Source organism: Sparus aurata, chromosome 7 (genome assembly GCF_900880675.1).
Source record: "Sparus aurata chromosome 7, fSpaAur1.1, whole genome shotgun sequence".
Classification (NCBI taxonomy): Eukaryota; Metazoa; Chordata; class Actinopteri; order Spariformes; family Sparidae; genus Sparus; species Sparus aurata.
The window spans coordinates 6,024,919-6,040,584 of record NC_044193.1 but is presented as its reverse complement, the minus strand read 5'-3'; the positions used below and the strand labels follow the sequence as shown (position 1 = coordinate 6,040,584).

At 40.4% G+C, this 15,666-nt stretch overlaps 2 protein-coding genes across 2 annotated transcripts; one reads left to right on the top strand and one right to left on the bottom strand.

Annotated features, from left to right (window-relative positions):
- Nucleotides 1-955: 955 nt before the first annotated feature.
- Nucleotides 956-4,341, top strand: agmat (agmatinase (putative)). Its single transcript, XM_030421912.1, has 7 exons — nucleotides 956-1,318; nucleotides 2,244-2,446; nucleotides 2,649-2,697; nucleotides 2,982-3,177; nucleotides 3,531-3,710; nucleotides 3,831-3,915; nucleotides 4,001-4,341. The coding sequence occupies exons 1-7, from the start codon at nucleotides 1,029-1,031 to the stop codon at nucleotides 4,072-4,074; spliced, it is 1,077 nt and encodes a 358-aa protein (XP_030277772.1). The 5' UTR covers nucleotides 956-1,028; the 3' UTR covers nucleotides 4,075-4,341.
- LOC115584468 (NACHT, LRR and PYD domains-containing protein 12-like) lies at nucleotides 4,186-14,120 on the bottom strand. The gene is made up of 12 exons (XM_030421909.1): nucleotides 14,042-14,120; nucleotides 13,318-13,486; nucleotides 11,120-12,929; nucleotides 10,439-10,609; nucleotides 10,024-10,197; nucleotides 9,581-9,754; nucleotides 9,327-9,500; nucleotides 8,575-8,748; nucleotides 8,055-8,228; nucleotides 7,697-7,870; nucleotides 6,706-6,879; nucleotides 4,186-6,106 (listed from the first exon to the last, which is right to left on the bottom strand). Coding segments are annotated over exons 2-12 (3,231 nt in total). The 5' UTR covers nucleotides 13,319-13,486; nucleotides 14,042-14,120; the 3' UTR covers nucleotides 4,186-6,075.
- Between the last annotated feature and the right edge of the window lie 1,546 nt (nucleotides 14,121-15,666).

Here is a 15,666-nt window from a genome sequence, read left to right as displayed (position 1 = left end):
GTCCCAGAACACTGTTTGAAGCTAGACAGGTGGCAGGGTCCGCCACATATAAACAAAAGTAAAACAGTATGGCCAGTTTGTTTATTCAAATTAGTTTATTTTGTTTGAAGAGGTTGAATTCTGCTTTTTGAGGGTTTTGCCTTTCTGTTATTATGATATGTAGTATTTTTGTGTCACAGCTGCCTTTTGGAGTCAGTTTCCACCAGGAATAGAAATGTGTTTTTTAAGCCTCGGTAACAAGTTATGCATGATAAAATAGTCATTGTGAATCTTTTTTTTTTTTTTAACTTACAAAGACAAAATTCTGTGATAAAAAGTCACATATTAGCTTATAATATAGTTATAGTTATTTGTTTGTACTTTATGCACGAATAAAGTATATTTATTATAATTACATTGTGTTTATGAGCTAAAAGAGAAATTATTTATTTCTTACTGAATCCAACTCTGAAGTACAGTTTCACCAGTTAATCTGCACAAGGTGTTTAGTTGAAGCAGTTAACTTTATTCTCGACATTTGGACTTCATTCACAAAATTGCATTTCAAACTTATTCTCGACTTTACAACCATTTGTCGACATTTCCTCTTTTTGTTTTTTTTGAAGTGCACGATGAAATGAAAAAAAACAAAAACAAACTTCCTCCTCTCGTGTTTTTCTTCTGGCAGTAACTATCTTCCGTACAGCTGCTGGGACTCTAGCCCCTCCCACCTGACCTGAAGTGGACTTATGGTTTTGCTGCCTTCACGCTCATACAACTGGGTCGGAACTTTCAATACCACAAGTCCGACCTGATATGAAAAGTGCAAAAATGCATAGTGGAGGTGTTGTTATACTTCTTAACATTATATCATAATCAAAGATGAATTTAAGACGGCAACGTGCGACCACGTCATCAGAAACTGGACACTGGTCTTGTGGACTTTGACACAGTGATGAATATTACGAGCTGTGAAGGAGACTGTGAAGGCAGCAGCAGAAGTCCGTCTCTCTGCTGTTCATACAGCTGCGTTATTAAAACTGACAGACATGTTTCCACTGTGGAGGAACTTAAGTTCTGTGACCCGCCGGGTCATTTCTCCGTCTGCAGCGAACTTCTTCTCTCTCCGGACGCCACAAACTTTGTCCGTGTGCGTGACTCCCAACAGAAAGTCTTCAGGCAAACGCTTCAATGTGCCACCGAGCGCCGAGTTTGTTGCGAGGGTGTCGGGGATCCCCACCATGGCCAAGCTGCCTTTCCAGGAGACAGCGGACGGGCTCGACGCGGCGTTTATCGGGGTCCCGATAGACACCGGGACGTCCAACCGACCCGGGGCCAGGTGCTGTTCCCCTCCCTGGCAACTGTGAAGAGCAGGCCTGTTGATGCTGGAGATAAACGTGACTGCAAGAAGACTTAAGAGTGCAGTTAATATTGTCCAGTATAGGGACGTTAATCATTAATCGATTAATCGCCGTTGAGAATTTAACCGATTAAAAAGAAATAATAATAATTGACAATCGGAGGCAAGAACAAAACCAATATACAGATACTTACTTTTCAAATATATGCAAATAAAACCTAAAATACTGGTGTGAGTAAACTGTCATTTTTAAAAAAAAATATGGAAATGACATTTGACACAGACCGATGACACATTTAGTCGTTTACTCACCTCAGTATCGGCTTGATTTTGTTACCAGTTGTTGAACAGCGACAGATGGGAGCTCTGCAGTTGAAATGTCGTAATTATTTTGAGTCATTTTGCTGAAAATTCAAGAAAGTTTATGTTAACTTCAACTCCCAATGTAGCCGGCTCTGATATGACATCAAGCATGGATCATGGAAAAATGTTTAGTGGACTTTACAACTTGACAGAATTTTAAATTTTCGGTAGAATTTTTATAATCCAGTAATCTAATACATAGGATTCTGAAATGGGCCATTCTGCATAAGCAGACAGTTTTCTTTTGGTTCTTTAAGTTATTAAAGAAGTATATTTTAGTGATACTTAAAAGTGTAACAGATTACTTCTTCCACCACTGTGTTACACTGATAGAGGATGTGTTCAAGTACTGATGCCACACCATGAAATACTTTAATACAAGTTAACGTCTTGCATTTGAAATCTAACTTATGTAATAAGCATGTAGGCAGGAAAATGTACTTAAAGGATTAAAGTGAAAGTACAATCCAAAACTGGGTTCACAGCTTTACATTCAAACGGCCGCAACGCTTAAATGAAACGATTCCCTCCTCCACTGCAGGTTTGGTCCGAGGCAGATCAGAGTGGAGTCTGCCATGCTGAGATCTTACAACAGTGGCACCAGGGCAGGACCGTATGATTCCATCATGGTGGCCGATATCGGGGACGTCAATGTGAATGTGTACGACCTGAAGGACACCTGCAAACGCATCAGGGAGGCCTACAGAAAGGTCCTGGCTACCGGCTGTATTCCTCTAACTATGGGTGAGTGTGACGGGAGGAAGAATGAAAAACACGTCTAGATAATTTTTTACCTACTAGACAGACAGTCGAGATAAATCATCCATTGTTTTTATAACAATCAAAGCAAGCCGTGCAGCGTCTGTACAATTATTACCCGTGTGGATAGCCCCATAAAATTGTTTGATCAACGGTCGGATATGAAAGGAGGTTTTGTCGTCTGCAGGTGGTGATCACACAATCGCATATCCGATCCTGCAAGCTGTTGCTGAGAAGTAAGTAGGCCATGCTTCACCGGGTTGCTGCAACCACTAACGCAAAACATGCAGCCCAAAGAAAAGGAAATACAAATATATTTACATTTTGGAAGCTTCAAACTGCAAATCTTTGAAATATTTGATTAGAACGATAGTTAGTCGATGAATCACTGAACTTAAGCGCAGTGAAAAAAAAAAGTACTAGAGCAAAAAAAGTTGTTTGTAGTTGAGTACCGACTCCTGAAAGGAAACATGTCACATACTGTCCCTCTTTCAGTGTTCATTCTGTGATATTTTGTCAGGCATGGCCCGGTGGGTCTGGTGCATGTGGATGCCCACGCCGACACCAGCGACGTGGTCTTGGGGGAGAAAATCGGACACGGGACTCCATTCAGACGTTGCGTGGAGGAGGGGCTGCTGGACTGTAAGAGAGTGGTCCAGATCGGCCTGCGTGGCACCGGCTACTCTGCAGATTCATATGAATGGAGTCGTGCGCAGGTAGAAAACTGGAGGTCTTGGAGGTGACATAAGGCGAAGACTTGACCAAATGCAGTGACTTCAACCCCTGTGGTTCTGATTAAGCTAAGTGGCTGCTGGCTTAAGTGACTCTCATTTTGAAATTAAAGAACTGTATTTCCAAAAATGTCTAACTATTAAATGTTACAATTAAAACAACTGGGTGAGTTGGGGAAGGATGGTGTGTTCAAAGACTCGTTGATTCAGCTAGGTGTAGATATGTTAAGGTCACTTTGTGCTATGGAGACAGTGTTAATCCTTTTAAAGTGTCAATTTCAAGCAAAAAACTGAATGATTGTATTTCAACGATCAACCCAGATGTTTACATTGTGCAGGGTTTCCGTGTGGTACAAGTGGAAGAGTGTTGGTTCAAATCTCTGGCCCCCCTGATGGCTGAGGTCAGGGCTCAGATGGGCAGCGGTCCAGTGTATCTCAGTTTTGACATCGACGCTCTCGACCCCGGCTTCGCCCCCGGAACAGGCACGCCGGAGATAGCAGGGCTCACTCCCATTCAGGTGAACACTTTTGTTTTCATCTTAAGAATATACTACACTTGTTCCACACATATAACATGCAGGAGGACTGACATTTTCACCATATGAACACTTACTTCTTTTTTTCTCGGTTGGATCTAGGGAGTCGAGATTATTCGAGGCTGCCGTGGTCTGAACCTGGTTGGATGTGATCTAGTGGAGGTGTCTCCTCCCTACGACACAACAGGTATTATGTTTCACACTTCACTTGTCAAATTATTTACATTTTGTTCAAATCCAAGCATTATTTATATATATTTTTCCCTCAACAGGGAACACTGCCCTGACTGGTGCCAATCTCCTTTACGAAATGTTGTGCGTCCTGCCAAAAGTTAAATACTTCTAATCAGTATGTATACACAGAACAGAAACCTTGTTTACAATTAATAAAAGTACATCAGTGCCAAATGAGCAGGCTGTCCTGCACAATGAACGAATAATAAAGACAGTTTTACAATGTCAGTTGAATGTTTTAATCAAAAAACTCATTAGATACTCTGAAGTCCTTAAGAAAACACAATTATGTGCAATGTTTTTCAATTCACTGTGCCAAGACATTTTATAGTTCAAGTTGACAAAACAAATGAATAAATAAAGTTTTACTTATTTTCCATGTATTTGTCATAACACACCATTCTTTCTGTCTTTATAACACTCACAAGTTTAAGTGGAGGCCTGTTTGTAATGTTTGATACATTCAGTATGTCGAGCATATACACACATATAAAAAAGAGGTAGCAAACATTTATGGATAACCCAGATGAATGGCTGACATGTATGAGTGCACCTGTGGTGGTTATTTCACTGTCCTTGTCCTGCATAAGGATGCTATCGGTACTCACAGGGAAATCTTTTTTGGTAATGATAGAACGACGATGTGAGACGGAAAGTTGTTTGGGTTCATAGGCTGAAACTTTCTACATGTTTTGTCTTCTTGTTTCTGTGTGTTACGAACTATTAGCTGTTAAACTGGGAGAAAAGTCTGGTTTTGGAAGTTATAACTGGAAACTTTAGAAAGGTCTTCAAACATGCATGCTGGATGCTGCTTTTTCGCATCAACTTGAGGCGGTACTAGCAGTAAAATTCTTACAAGCCAGCCCAACCTGCATAAAAATATAAACAATTAACATGTGATTCTAGAGGGGATGCCCAATGTCAGCTACTCTGACAATCAACCAATAAACACAGAATGTCAGAACTGAAGGTGTGTAGGGGCGTTGGGTTTCAAGGGGTTCAAGAATTAACAGTTTCTCTCACTAGAATAGGTATATACAATAAGGCCTTGACAGACCAGAGATTCTGGCTGGCAATCTAATGGGCTGCAGTTCTCAGTGAGCCAGGAACAGATTCAGAATTAGTTTGAAGTCCAACTGGGTGCCATTCCCTACCGCTTTTAAGCCTTGACAAAAGGGTGTCGTCACACCCTGATTGGCTGGGATGGGAATGCCCCAAGCTTCTTCCACTCCTCAATCACGAGTCAGTCTCCACCACCCTGTGCACAGGTGATCTGAATACCCTGCAATTAGTCCAGAGGGATTTTGCCCAAATCAGCCCAAAACAAAGAAAAGATAGCAAGTCTCAAACAATGGGACTGCTACAAACTTGCAACCTAAATTAGAAATATATTGTGGAAAATGACTGAAATTCTCCGTCATTCCACAAGGTGGAGCTGCAGCAGGAAGCATAATAGCACAAATCATTTTAATTAGTGTTATTGTGGCGTTATGTTGTCATAAACAGAGCTATACTGCAGAGGCATCTTTGGTTAAGAATATCTGAATAAATTTAAAAAGCCTTAATAAAAATAAAATACAGATTTCAGGTGGAGGAGGTGATTGAATGAACTACAGGGAGTGGGGGAGGCACAATCCAAATATACCCCGTCACCTCTACTCCTCCCGAGTCACAGCCAGATGAAGAAGCAGTGGTCTTCTTAATTTGATGACTTGGATTGTTTGGTTGCGCAATCACGTGGCAGCCATTGTTCCTCTGCTGTCACACTCAGGATGGGAAGCTCAAATGTCATACTGTCGTGTTCAAAGTTGATCATCAAATATGTTGTGTAACTTTGAAAGATGGCCTGAAGTCCCTCCAGGTTTTCAGTGTCCATGCTTTTAATTCTCCATGAGATAAATGGCAAAAGGCAATGTGATAATATCAGGTGAAAATCGGAAATGTAAATGTGTTCCCTGAGACTGTGCAGGACAGAGCAGCAGCGTAGCGATTCAGATAAGCTCACGAGACCCTGTCATCTATAGAAACACAAGGGGATGATGGTGGACATTGTGTCTTCAGACACTTCAGCAAAAACAACTGATCCTTTCTCAACACAGCCACGGTGTCCTGTTTATTCAATCACATATGTATATGGATCCCATCTGACGAGAGAAGAAGAGAGACAAGAGAAATCATAAAATAGTGTTTACAGAGAATCCCTTCATCCCTTCATCGGTCGGTGATGCAGCTAGGGGCTGTCGCGATATCATGTTTTCACTGACGATTAAAGAATTCATGATATTATCAAGATAGAAATACAGAAAAAAACATGCTCTCAGGCTAATTCATCCTAACGTTGTTGATTGTGTGATTTGTCTTGTTAAATCAATAACATTAGTTATACGAGTGTAGGGATGTGGCGAGAGAATCTATGTCACCGTAAATGCTGTAGTTTCAATATGATTTTGCACAGCAGTAGTAAATCAAGTATCAGACCAGATCCATGCCACACTCTAGCTAACTAACGGTTAACTGTTACTGCAGCAATTCCCATCTTTTCGAGTTTCGAGTAGAGTTTCGAGTTTCGAGTAGAGTTCAACTTTGGTGGACTTTGATATACATTTTGCCTGGTATTTTTGAATGCAATGGGAAAAGCAGCAACTGAGAAGGTTATACGTTTACAGAAAATACTGGATCTTTGCTTTGAGACTGTTTTCAATACACTACCACTGAAACCAGTTTGAGCTGACTCGTTACTGACCTCAGAGTCTGCAGTCTGCAGATTGGATTCTCCACATGATCCCGCAGCAGCTTTACTTCCGAGTACATGATGACGTTTCCTCTCAGGTCCAGGTCTGCCAGACAGAAGGGGTTGGTCTTCAGAGCTGAGGCCAGGTGAGCATAGCAGATCTCTGACAAACTGCAATACATCAGTCTGAACAAAGAAATGATGTGGATCAAAAACAATTCATAATCCAATCACAGGCGCTCTGGTTTTAAACATGAAGTTCAACATCCTCAACAATAAGCTTCTCCTTAAACTTAGTATAGAAACTGTCATTCTGTTATCATGTCTGCTGTCTACTAAAATATCCTACTACTACTCTCTGAAGTGTGTACTTTCATTTTCTGGAAGCATTTCTTCATCAGAAGTCATGCAACAAAGATATATTATTATTTTTCATGCTTCTACCATAGACTTCAATACAGCTGTCACACCAGTCTGCCAACAAATGATGTAATGACCCTTCCTTCTTTTTTTAGGTTCCTTGCACATAACCATGAAGTAAACCCAAAAGGTAGAAAACCTTTCTGGGGTATGCGACAGGCAAGCTATTCACATTGGACTAAATAGGCGCCATCTTTTTATTCACTATTTACTTATTCTATATAAATCTAGGATGTTTTGTCACTGTTTTGACCAATGCCCAGCTGCTAGTTTGTGCCAAGTACAAGAGTGAGAACGGGGTTCTGACTGTCAATCATGGACACTGTCATCATTAATTACATGGGTCTATAACCTTTTAAATAAACATTAGTACAGAGGATCTTCTGTATACAAATGTGACCATTTTAACTAACGATCTCTGACAGTTTATTAGAAAAGCAGAAATCTTTTGTGACTGCATACTACATTTAGCACAAGAAATATAAATGTATGAACAAAGGTAATTTTTTTTCTTATATGTAATTGAAGCCAAAGTTTAGTTTGGTGAGAAGTAAGTTTCAATTGGTAAAGTCTTTTAACTGACGAAAGATTCTCCAGTCGACAGTGTGGACTCTCCAGAAAACCACACAGCAGCTTCACGCTTGTATCCGGCAGGTCATTGCCACCCAGGTCCAGGTTCTTCAGATGGGAGGGGTTGGACTTCAAAGCTGAGGCCAGAAAACCACAGCTGATCTCTGACAAACTACAGGAGCTCAGTCTGAATAAAGAATAAATTATGTTACTTTAGACACCTTTCTGCTTGAAATAATTCAGTGTATTTATAATGCTGAAGTTCAGAAATCGCGACTTAAAACACCTAAACCCAATAGGATGCAGGATAAAAAATGTAAAACACAAAACGTTAAAAATGAGTGAACATAACAGACGTTCTTTGAACTGACTCAAGAGTATTCAGTCTGCAGCCTGGACTCTCCAGAAAATCACAAAGCTGCTCCACTCCTGAATCCTGCATCTCATTGTTACTCAGCAGCAGCTCTCTCAGATGGGAGGGGTTGGACTTCAATGCAAAGGCCAGAGAAGCACAGCCGTTTGCTGACATACAGGAGTGCCACAATCTGAATAAACAATTTAAAAAAAACACTTTAGAAGACAATGTTCTCACTTTAAATCATTTCATGTTTAATATTCTCTTCAGAGTTAAAGAAGGTTTAGAAAATGGCCAACATGTGAATAAAGTCAATTCCAACGTTGATATAAGAGTCAAATAAAGATCAAAAAGCTTCCACAGATGTCTGGGTGAATGTGAACAAAACACATCTACAATATTTCTTTCAGGATAGTGGAGTCCTGATTACAAAGGATCTTCAGTGTAATATCAGTCCAATGTCTTGATATTAGTCCAACCATAACTTTCATGTCATACTAGTCTCAGCACAGTTGTGAAATAAAAGGATGTCTGACCTCAGTTTCTCCAGTCGACAGTTTGGACTCTCCAGAAAACCACACAATATCTCCACTCCTGAATCCAGCAGGTCATTGTTACCCAGGCTCAGCTCCTTCAGATGGGATTGGTTGGACTTAAGCGCTGAGGCCAGAGGAGCACAGCAGATCTCTGACAGACTGCAACCAGTCAACCTGAATAAATGATGAAGAGAAAAATCATTCTATAATCCACTCAGATGTGATCAGAATTTAAATGTCCTAATCATTAAAGTGTCATTTTTCCATTCTGTTAACATGGATCAACATTATGTCAACCTTCTACAGACATCTGACAAATGTCACTGCAACCTTCGTATACCAGTTCATGCCCACACAGATTAATATCATTCTGCTGATTTCAGTCAAGTTTTTAAATTTGTAATCACACACTAATTGTCAAAAACACATCGAAATGAACAGAAACCAAATAAATATTTGTAGCCTACTACAGCAACATATCTTATCAACTTAAAACAAAAGGGGATTCTATATACAGATGTGAGCATTTAACAACAATTCAAAACACATATATACTCAAATACTAGTACTCAAACCTGTAACATTTTTAACAGATTTTAAGAAATAGAAATCTATTGTGACTATGGACAAACTTTAGTACAAGAAAAACATAAACAATGGAAATTCAACATGATTGAACATAAATTAGGTTGAATTAAGAGTTAATTAAACATATAAGACATACAGTAGTAACAGAGAGTAAGTGAACTAACTCCAGTTTCTCCAGTCTACAGTGTGGACTCGACAGAAAATCACAAAGCAGCTCCACTCCTGAATCCTGCAGCTCGTTATTACATAGGACCAGCTCTCTCAAATGGGAGGGGTTGGACATCAGAGCACAGCCCAGGGAAGCACAGCCGATCTCCGTAAAATCGCAGTTCTGAAACCTGAATAAAGAGTATATTATGTAACTTTAGAAGACAATGTTCCAACCTCCCTTACTGTCCAACCTCCCCTACTGTCTCACATTAGTGCCTCAAGCCTGCAGTGAGGACACTCCAGAAAACCACACAGCTGCTTCACTCCTGAATCCAGAAGGTTGTTGTTAGTCAGGTCCAGCACTCTCAGATGGGAGGGGTTGGACTTCAGAGCTGAGGCAATGATTTCACAATGAGTCTCTGACAGCTCACAGCCACAAAGTCTGTAATGACAAAGCCAGAAAAGCACAGCTGATCTCTGACAAACTGCAGGAGCTCAGTCTGAATAAAGAATAAATTATGTAACTTTAGACACCTTTCTGCTTGAAATCATCTCATTGTTTAACTGTTACATTTGATGTGTGTGGTATAATTACCAGTGCATTGATGCTTATGTTGCATTTTACCGCCGTAAATACACTAAAAGTGAAATATACTCAAAGTCTGTAAGTATTATATGCTAATTGTGTGAAAGCAAAATACATGAACTGACCTCAGAGTCTCAAGTTTACAGTTTGGACTCTCCAGTCCAACTGACAACAGCTTTACTTCTGAGTCCTGCAGCTTGTTGTGAGACAGATCCAGCACTCTCAGATGGGAGGGGTTGGACCTCAGAGCTGAGGCCAGAGAAGCACAGCTGATCTCTGACACATTGCAGAAAAGCAATCTGTATAAAGAGTAAATAATGTTGATAAAAACCCATCTATGATCTAATCAAAAGTGTTTAGGTGGTAAATGTGTAGCTTATTGTTGGAAGATGGATTTAGACCATTTACTTCAGTAAGGGCTCTAATAAAATGCTTAAAATACTCCTGGACAAGTAAAAGTCCTGTATTCAAAACTTTACCTCTGTAAAATTATGTAAGTATTATATGTAAATTGTGTGAAAGCAAAATACATGAATTGACCTCAGAGTCTCAAGTTTACAGTTTGGACTCTCCAGTCCACCTGTTAACAGCTTCACTTCTGAGTCCTGCAGCTTGTTGTCAGCCAGGTCCAGTTCTCTCAGATGGGAGGGGTTGGACTTCAGAGCTGAGGCAATGATTTCACAATGAGTCTCTGACAGCTCACAGCCAAGTCTGTAATGAGAGACAATAGAAAACTTAAATTATGATAAAATCTGACACTTACGTATAAAAAAATAGACTGTGCATTTTGCACATTAAAGAATTAGTATTCATGCCAGTGAAAAATAGGATGAAGTTTCATAGTTGACAAAACATTCATAGAAAACAAGAATGGCAGTTAGTAGTGAAGTTGAAAACACTACTTTGACTAAAACACAACACAAAACAACAACACAAGACAGTGAGCATAATTCCTGGATAAGTCCCTTTATCTTGATCCACACCAGAAGGTAATGGTTGTAGCTGAGAAACACTGTTTTACTACAAGGCAAACGATGACCCACACTTTTTTTTTTTCTTTTTGGTGAACTTCTGTTTACATTAAAGGCTGGAGCTCAGCTGGTCAGCATGATTTGGTCAGCCATGGATTACAGGTTTTGTGGTTTGAAACTTGAGCTCTTTCTGTTCAAATGTCAAAACATGCTTAAACAACACAATGATAATAATCACATCTGGACTCACACAGCCTTTCTGCAGTTCTTCACTGCTGGAATCAGTCTCCATCGTCCCTCCATTGTTGTGTTGCACTCTTGTATGTGGAACTCATCCAGAACCTCCTCTGACATCTGCAGCATGTTGGCCAGAACTGAACAGTGGATCTTGGAGAGTTCTTTCTCTGATCTGTTCTCTGACTTCAAGTACTCTTTGATCCCCACATGAACTGAGTGGTCATTCATCTCCATCAGACAGTGGAAGATGTTGATGCTTCTGTCAGGAGAAGTGCTTAACTTCTTGTTTTTTAGGTTGTTGGTGGTTCTCTGGATGACTTCTGGACTCTCTTCTGTCCGACCCAGAAGGCCTCCTAAGAGCCTCTGGCTGGACTTTAGAGAAAGGCCATAAAGGAAGCGGACAAACAGGTCCAAGTGGCCATTTTTGCTTTTCAGAGACTTCTCCAAGTTGCTATACAGGAAGTTATCCAGGGATAAATAATGGTCATTGTCCTTGTCATTAATATCATCATCCAAATCTTGCAAGAAATTCTTCAGTGTTGTTGTGTCTCCATTTGTGTAACAGTGGAACATGTAGATTGCAGCCAGAAACTCCTGAATGCTCTGATGAACAAAGCAGTAGACTGGTTTCTGGAAGATCAGACACTCTCTTTTGAAGATCTCTGTGCAAACTCCTGAGTACACTGAGGCCTCTGTGACATCAAGACCAAACTGCTCCAGGTCTTCTTTGTAGAACATCATGTTTCCTTTTTCCAGGTGTTCAAACGCCAGCCTTCCCAGCTTCAGAAGAACTTCCTTGTCAACTGTCGTCAGCTCCTGTGGACTCGTCTCATGTCCCTCATCATGCTTCTGCTTCTTCCTCTTTGTCTGATCGAGAAGGAAGTGTGAGTACAGGTCAGTTGTGGTCTTGGGCAGCTCTCCTTTCTGGTCTCTAGCCAACATGTTCTCCAGAACTGTGGCAGTGATCCAGCAGAAGACTGGGGTTAGACACATGATGTTGAGGCTCTTAGATGCCTTGACTTGTGAGATGATACTGTTGGACAGCTCTTCATCACTAAATCGTCTCCTGAAGTACTCCTCTTTCTTGGCATCAGTAAAGCCTTGCACTTCAGTTACCCTGTCAACACACGTAGGAGGGATCTGATCGGCTGCTGCAGGTCTGGAAGTTATCCAGACCTGAGCAGAGGGAAGCAGATCCCCTTTGATAAGGTTGGTCAACAGCACGTTGACTGATGACTTCTGTGTGACATCAGACACAACCTCATTGTTGTGGAAATCCAGTGAAAATTTGCTTTCTTCCAGGCCGTCAAAGATGAGCAAAGGTTTACAGGCAGCAAGCTGCTCTGCTGTGACCTTCTGCAATGTTGGGTGGAAAACATGGAGAAGCATGAGAAGACTGTACTGCTCATCTCTGATCAAGTTTAACTCTCTGAATGAAAGCGGAACCACCAGACTGACTTCTTTGTTTTCCAAGCCCTCCGCCCAGTCTAGAGCAAACTTCTGCACTGAGAAGGTTTTTCCAATGCCAGCAATGCCGTTCATTAGAACGACTCTGATGCATTTCTCTTGGTCAGGCTGGGCTTTAAAGATGTCGTGGCACTTGATCGGAGTGTCGTGGATGGACTTGGAAGCTGTCTCAAGCTGCCTCGTCTCATGTTGGGTATTAACATCTTCGCTGTGTCCCTCTGTGATGAGGAGCTCGGTGTAGATCCTGTTGAGGAGGGATCCACTTCCTGTTTCATCAGTCCCTTCAGTCACGCATTCATACCTTCTCCTCAGACTGAGCTTATGTTCTTCAAAAACCTCCTGCAGAGCACGACTCACTAAAAAAGAGAAAACAATTGCGAGAAAAAAGAAAGGACATTTTACAATCTAGAGAGTATTGTCATTACCAGTACAAGGCGATAAATTTAAGAATATGTGGCAAGTCATTTTCAAAATTGGCCTTATTTGTGACTTGAATTGAATTTTCGACTAATAGGCCCTAGCATCACTTGATCTCAGTGTTTCTAAAACACTGGCGATGGCCCTGGTAACGGCTCAGAAATGTTTCCTAGCCAAGGAAGATATCGTCAACTTGTGCCTACACAGCTGCAACTCACTAATGGGTGGTCTGCCTGCATCTACCAGTTGACCTTCTCTATAGTTCATCCATGCAGCCCACCTTGACAAAATGTATTGAAATGTAGCGGGCTAGATGTACAGTCTTACTTTTACAGTGCTGTCTGCAGTTAACTGGGGACAGAAGGAGTCTTGTGATGAAGGAGACTGGTCCCAGTTTGAGGTGAAGAACTGTCTGCAGAGAACCACTGGCCACAGCTGGTAGAAACTGGATCACTCAGGACATCCTTAGCCAAGACACAGCATGAAAGCTGCTCCTCTACAGAAACAAACTGATTATTAAACATTGGGCAGAGCCTCAGCTAGTCACAGAGAACTGTGAAACCTTTCTGTCTGAATTCAGCACCTGTTTGTAACAAACATATTCAGAAATATTCTGTCTTATTAAACATGAACGGATGTGCCCATAGTTTGTTGTTCACACAAACTCAACACTTCCTGCAGTTACTTCACAATAAAAGCCTTCCATTTAAGAGAGCTGATGATGTGCTTTACTGTTTCGCAGTAACTTTGGGCAGTTTAGATTGGGTTATTTATGTTTTTTAAATGTTTAGAATTGGTACAAATATTTGTGGCACACATGGAGACAACGGCACAGTGGTGTCACAGGTTTGAGTCACTCTATGCCGTAATAAAACGAGCCAATTCTTAACCTGGCCACTTTTCTTTTCTTTTCTTTAATGTCAATCATGACTTTGTAGCCACAAATGAATCACACTTCATTCTAACATTTCCTTCAACAACAGTCCAAACAGAGGAGAAATACTCAGCGATTATGACAGTAAAATTATAAAAATGTTGGATTAACACTCACTCTGCCTCAGTCTTCAGTTGACTCAACAGAGTCTAAAGTGACTCACTGTGGACGTCCTCAGCTTCCCTGTTTTCATGCACTTGGATCACATGATCAGTCTTGTCTCCTCCCATCTCCATTTACAGGAAGTCAGTAGCTTTTTCATGCAGTGTATCTATGAGCATAGTCAAACTGTTTAGATTGTAAACTTTGAATTTGAAGAACAAGAAGTAGAGCCAGTAGTTCTCTATTAGTTAGTTAAACCATCTGAAACTATGAGCTATTGTCTGTTGAGCATTCTCTCCAAACTGTCTCCAAATTTCAGCAAATCAAACATGAACCGGCAGCTCTACCTAAGAAGGATTATTTCCAATATGCGTGCTGTGGGTTATCATGCTGTGTCATTGTATTGAGATAAGACAGGCCCGGTATTTTTTTACTCTACATAATGACTGCAATAAAGAAAGCCGTTCACAATAAAAGCCCTTGTGTTACTTGGATCGTTCCAAAGTCTAATGCATCATGGTTATCTCGGCATGAGATTGGAGAATTTATAATGAAAAGTCCGCTTGTGAAAATGTAAAGCAAAAGTGAAATACTAAGGCATTCATCAGACAACAGACACAGCATTATGGGAAGTGTAGGATTTAGTGTTCTGGACAGAATATCTCAGCTTCATGAGGAACACTTGTTTTGAAATTTGTGTTTAAGGTGCCCTCTGAGGAGTTCACATTCTATATTTTCAGCAAGAACACAGTTTATTGTGTTTTTTGTTGATACTCGATGCTTGATTTGTATCCTTTGTATCCACTGCATGGATAATTCATTTTAGTCTCCAATGTAATTCCCCTTCTAACTCCAGTAGAGGGCACTAAATGCTCAGTCTCAGCAAGCTGAGCTAAAGAGGACGATTTTAATGAAGTCGGGAACAGCAGTTCTATTTTTCCTCCAGAACAAGGGTATCTCAGTCCTCTAACGACCAGGAGCTGTTTATAAAAAGATTTGATTGCCTTTAATTTATTGAGATTAAATGTGGAGGAACTATGTTTCAATAATGCCAGTTAGGGTTTATGTAAAAAATATGTAACTTGAAGGCATGAAAAGTCGAGGCAGGTTTTCTGGCCAATGACAAAACATATTTGATATAATATCATCTATCCACTGACACAAAATAAAATCGCCTCAAGTTTAGATCCAGATGAGTCTTAAGCAGTGTTCATGTTATAGTCTTTGTGCTTTTGCGGGTCTGTAAAATGGTTAACTTTGTGATGAATAAGTAAGTAATAGATACATTTCTGTGAGAGAGAGAGAGAAAGAAAGAGATTTCATGTTCATGTCTGAGGGAAGCCAATTTTAGCCAGTTACAGACACAAAAAAGTACATTCCCATGGTAAGAGATAAAAAAAAAAAAAAAAAGAAGAAGTCAAAAACGTATCAAACCTGATGCTGCTGAATGTGAATCACACACCTGGACAGTTCAAAAAAGGAGGAGGATGTTTTGGAAGCCCACTGATGGCATTTAGAGGAAACAAAAAAAAGTTGATATTTAACCTCAGTAAATAAAGGAAATAAAGGAAAAAGTCTTTATTATAAGAAAAAGTAAACTCAAATGTTTCTTCACCCAGGTCAGTGGAGGTGATAGCTAA

What these genes read in the sequence shown, in the direction of transcription:
- agmat (XM_030421912.1), top strand. Translation starts at nt 1,029, where the DNA reads ATGTTTCCACTGTGGAGGAACTTAAGTTCTGTGACCCGCCGGGTCATT. An exon ending in CTGCAAGCTGTTGCTGAGAA is followed by an intron (nt 2,698 to 2,981) that starts GTAAGTAGGCCA and finishes ATATTTTGTCAG; the next exon opens with GCATGGCCCGGTGGGTCTGG. An exon ending in TCCTCCCTACGACACAACAG is followed by an intron (nt 3,916 to 4,000) that starts GTATTATGTTTC and finishes TTCCCTCAACAG; the next exon opens with GGAACACTGCCCTGACTGGT.
- LOC115584468 (XM_030421909.1), bottom strand. An exon ending in AAGAACTGCAGAAAGGCTGT is followed by an intron (nt 10,610 to 11,119) that starts GTGAGTCCAGAT and finishes CTCTCATTACAG; the next exon opens with ACTTGGCTGTGAGCTGTCAG. An exon ending in TGCAGACTGCAGACTCTGAG is followed by an intron (nt 6,107 to 6,705) that starts GTCAGTAACGAG and finishes TTCTCTCGTCAG; the next exon opens with ATGGGATCCATATACATATG.